The sequence below is a fragment of the Clupea harengus genome, chromosome 18 (assembly GCF_900700415.2).
Source record: "Clupea harengus chromosome 18, Ch_v2.0.2, whole genome shotgun sequence".
Lineage (NCBI taxonomy): Eukaryota > Metazoa > Chordata > Actinopteri > Clupeiformes > Clupeidae > Clupea > Clupea harengus.
In genome coordinates, this window is record NC_045169.1 from 15,980,561 (window position 1) to 15,985,560 (window position 5,000).

At 46.9% G+C, this 5,000-nt stretch overlaps 1 protein-coding gene across 13 annotated transcripts in view; it reads left to right on the forward strand.

The window, feature by feature from the left end:
- Nucleotides 1–5,000, forward strand: part of LOC105895412 (neurexin-2) — a 736,614-nt gene that overhangs the window by 731,270 nt on the left and 344 nt on the right. For all 13 annotated transcript variants that reach the window (XM_031585048.2, XM_031585052.2, XM_031585053.2 and 10 more), the window contains one exon: nucleotides 2,395–5,000. This exon is cut by the window's right edge and continues 344 nt beyond it. In XM_031585048.2, the coding sequence (XP_031440908.1) occupies nucleotides 2,395–2,696 (302 nt within the window). In that variant the 3' untranslated portion in view covers nucleotides 2,697–5,000. The remainder of the gene's footprint in view (nucleotides 1–2,394) is intronic.

Below are 5,000 nucleotides of genomic sequence, written 5' to 3' on the forward strand. Positions count from 1 at the left end.
GGGGAGGGGCAGGGTCTAATCGTACTCTAACCTTTCTCTCCGCTGATAGCACTTCATCTTTACAGGCTTGTATTTCTATTCCTGTGTGTTCATGTCAATATTTGTTGATATTTGGAAGCTTGTGATACAGTGTTTCGTACAGACCCCCCCCCCCCCCCACACACACACACACAGGTGTGGCTAGTTAACCCCCAACGTCACTCAGCCCCCCCACTCCCCCACTTCGAATACCCTGTCTTTAGGTGCATTTCTTCACCTCATCAACAAGTACATGGCTTGCAATGGTGTTTTTTTTTTTAGAACAATCAAACCAGTCTTGTAACACAGGCTGGGGCGTGAGCAAACATAGTTCATGGGTTAGCCACTGTTGAACTGAACCCTTTGTATAGAAATAACATTAACAAAATGTCTAAAATGAAAGATTTATGATTTATTCTTCTAGCCAAGTGAGTACGGAACTTCCTACTCGTAATGAAAAATTCAACCAAAAAAAATGCATTAAGTGTTAATGTCTCTAACTTCTAACTCTAACATGTTTTTATCTGTAACATTACAATGTCATTGTGCTGCTAACCAGAATTGCCACCCTGTTGAAATGAATCCTTTTTTAGATGTGCTAGCTAAAACATTGACATTAGTGTCTGACCTCCCTGACATGAGCTAACGTTAAAGCTAATGCTAACACTAAAGCTAACGCTAACACTATATCTACAAGGGAATGGTTTTCTGTAGCTAAACTCAGAACAATTGTTTGACAACTAACATTTGGGGAAATAAATGTGTGATTTATTTTAGCTCGGAAAAGGATAAAGCTGACTCATAGTTGTGTATTAGATGATGTGGTGTATAGTGTTTATTTGTATATCTTTATGGGGACTCAGAGCGTGCCAAGGTTAACTACCAGTGTCCCAAAGCCCATAGATGATTACTGAGGAATTATATTAAGACTGAACTAAATAGGCTATGGAGTTGGCTTCCTTTCATAGGGTGGGGGTTATTACTGGAGGATTTAGAATGACTTCGGAGTACAATATGCCTTATGATTTTTTTTTTTTTTTTTTTTAATTCTTCTACAAATTGGGGGGAAAGTTGTTTTCTCACTCTCTCTCCGAGAACAATCTTACACAGCTTTCTTTTTGTAATTTTTTTTTTCATGCAAAAATCATGCGGCCAATTTGTCGATGTAAGTGACCTGAACTCCGTGGCTTGCTATCTTATTTAACCCATCCAGTCTCAAAGAGATCTCAGACAGACAGACAGACAGACAGACAGAGCGATAGACAGAGAGACAGTACAGGCCCAGACAGTAAGGACAGTCAGTGTCTTAGCGCTGTAGCTTTAGATTGTGTAGAGCTGTTCAACTCATGTCTATAATGTCCTGCTTACGTGCACAATAAAACTCTAGAGTTTAAATGGCTAGATTAGTGAGGTCAGATAGTCATAGACTTAGAAGCTTATTGACTCTCATGTTATATTTAGATTCCTAGTCTAAAGTTGTGTTGGTGTACTTGATGTCTGATTGAGTAGAGCTAGAGATAGAGGCTTCTTAACTAGAGCTGTAGACATTTAGACACTAACTAATCGTGAGCTATTCATGAGTATATGACTAACCTGATTTTCAGTCTTAGTGATGTTCTAATGATGCTTGTTGATGTTGTTTTTTTATTTTAGCTGTTACTTTTCTTTAGTTTTTTTTTATCCTGGTGGATGCCTGACTCGATGTGCGTCTAACTTTCTCTCCTTGTGACCTTCTCTTTCTTGTCCTAGGAGGTGAACTAGTGTTGCCCATTATAACAGTGGACTCCCTCGACCCCCCCTCCATCGCCACACGATACCCCGTCCTCCCCCCACCCCCCACCTACCGCCCCTTCCTCACCTTGCTCGAGACCACCAAAGAGTCCCTGCCCCTCCCCAATGGGGCACGCCCCCCCTGCCCCCTGGACCAGGAGGACTGCGACGACCCTATGGAGGTGTCGGCCTACGGCTCCGGTGAGATGACGGAGACCGACGACGAGGACTATTACAAAAACTCGCCCCTCGTCACCGACCGCACCGTCCTCCCGCCCCCGCCCGCCGCGGCAGCCGAGGGTGGGGGGCAGTTGAGCCCACGCGACCGCCACTTCTCCCGCGCCCCTCCCCTTCCCCCTAGCAACAGCAACCACCCCCCCGGCTCCCCGCACCACCGCCCCCCCTTGTCCTCCACCCCCACGGCCAACCCCGAGCAGCTGGGCCCCCGCCTCAAGCCCGGCGGCCCCGCGGGCAAAATGAACACCCGCGACCAGGTTCTCCTGCCCCCCGTCGCCCCCGCGTCCCCCGACCCCGCCGGGGGCCGCCACCGCCACCTGCCCCCTGGCGTCACGCACCCACCCAACTTCCCTCGTGTTCCCACCACAGATCCGTCCTCGCCGGACCGGGGCCCGCCCGGCGCAGTGGAGGTCATCCGAGAGTCCAGCAGCACCACCGGCATGGTGGTGGGCATAGTCGCCGCGGCAGCGCTCTGCATCCTCATCCTCCTCTACGCCATGTACAAGTACCGCAACCGCGACGAGGGCTCCTACCAGGTGGACCAGAGCCGCAACTACATCAGCAACTCGGCCACGCAGAGCAACGGCACGCTGGTGAAGGAGAAGCAGCCCGGCACGGCCAAAACCACCACCAAAAACAAGAAGAACAAAGACAAGGAGTACTACGTCTGAGGACTAGACTCTGGAGAGAGATTGGGGGGGGAGAGGGAGAGGGAGAAGGGAGAGAGAAGGAGAGAGAGAGAGAGGGAGAGGGAGAGGGAGAGAGAGAGGTGGAGGAGAGCGGGTGTTGGATCAGGTTGGCTTTAAGGTTTCAGCATTATCACGTCAAATCTGGTGTTCATTTCTATACATCCCTAGCTGTTATATTAGCTGTTGTCTACATCCTCTCCTAGCGATGGGAAACTAGCCTCCATCCCATGTGCATCTCAGACCCGTTCAAATGACAGGATTTTAGTCAGAATGGGAGCCCATAACAAAACCCTTACGGTCACAGGTTAATGAAGACTTAGCTAACACAAACCGCCAAACACATCATTGTAATAGCTGTATGTGCCAAGATCCATGATGTATTCTTGCAGTTCCAGTATAAATCCTCTAGGGGTGGTGTCTGTGGAACAGCGTTTACTAGCCACTAAAGTGATTCATCCATCCGAGGAAGACTTGAAAATATTAAAGCTTGAATCCATTAGGTGATTTAGTGTCAAGAAACGCAAAGAAACTAATCGTAATGACAGATTATGGGTTTGGGATAGAGAATGAAATCCCAAAATTTCAAGTCCAATTAGTGTTAAAGGTGTTAGCATGAGGGAGCGACCGTGGCTAAATCTCATCACGTAAAATACTGCCAGTACAACTCTGTGTCAAATACGCCAGCTACTCCAGCTAGTATTCAGGGTCGAACCACCACTTCAGTGAAGCTCTCTCTCTCTCTCTTCCCCTCCCCCCTTCTTCACTCCCTCCCTCTCGCACTCTCGCTCTCTCTCTCTCTCTCTCCGCTCCGCTCCCTCCCATCTCCGGCTCACCTGCTCTCGTTCTCTCCTGGTGAGTGGTGCCCAGCGGCTGTGTTTCAAGCATGTAGTGTTCATAACTGACAAAGAGACACAAACTGTTTTTACTCTGGGACAAAAAAACACATACTCAGAAAGAGAAGAAAAAAAAGCAAAACAAACAAACCAACACGCAAACAAACAACAAAGTGACTCGCGAAAATCACCACGACAACTAGCAGCGCAGGAGAGATGAAGCGACGGATGCTGCGTTCAGCCACCAAAACTCTCCGAGGCCAAACTACTCCTGATCGTCTTTTCGTTTTGATTCAGCAAGATTATGTGTCATGGGGAGGGACTCGGCCTTGACCGTCCACTCCATCACTGAGACCAGAAAAAAATAAAAAATAATAAAATAAAAAATGAAAAAATAGTTACAGCCACTAAATGACTCAGTTCTATATGAATATATACATGTATAGACAATTACAACAAACACTGGCGGGACCTATACGGAAGAATATCGGAGATGCTCGACGGTGAGAGTCACATGAAGATGGACTTGAGATTGTTCCGGAAAAGCTTGTCCAGTCATCTCCCTCCCCCTCATACCCAGTCCAGTCGGGACAACCTGTCGACGTCCCTGTGTGTGTGTGTGTGGCGAACACAGCCTCTCAGCTTGAACTATAAGGACAACTAGGATTCTAGTGTCTGTCAGTTGGTTGGTTTGGTTCCGTTGTTTTGCGTTCCAAGCAGGTTTTTTATTTTATTTTATTTGCGTTCCTTTTGTTCGGCGCCCGTGTGAGAGACTGGGGATATGCTTAAGTGCTTCAGTGAGCTGAGCCAAGCTGAGCTGCTGGGAGAGAGACTCTTCAGGAGGAGACAGAGACTCTTCCTGCCTTTGGTGTCACAGTGGACAGCAGAGCAGGAACAAACCAGTGGAAACTTTCAGTGGAAAGAACCAAGCGTGCGCACACACACACAGACAGACACACACACACAAACACACACACACACACACAGACACACACACACACACACACATGCATACTGTCCACATGCTGACATGCCGGTTCTCTTGCTGTTGCTGCTGTCCGAGTGAACTCTAGTACTGCGACTTTCTCGACTCTATTAAAAGAACTAAACTGTACCATGAAAAGAAAAGAAAAACCTTCAAAAAAAGTTTGTGAAATGTCTTAATATTTGAATCATCCCATTACTGAAAAAAAAGAAAAGTGTTTTCCCTATGAACATCCCTGTTTGGAGTTATAAAAAAAATACAGAAATTACTGATCCTGGGAAATGACAAACTTTATAATTACTTCTTATTTTTTTTATAATTTTCCTTCTTTGTTTCCTCAACTGTGTTAACTGTAATCTGGTTTGCAAACACTCAAATCCCCCCCCCTCCCCATCAGTCTCCCCCCATCACCAGTTTCCTCCTTTACTTTTCCATTCTAGACTCAACTCGTCTCCATGTAACCATGGT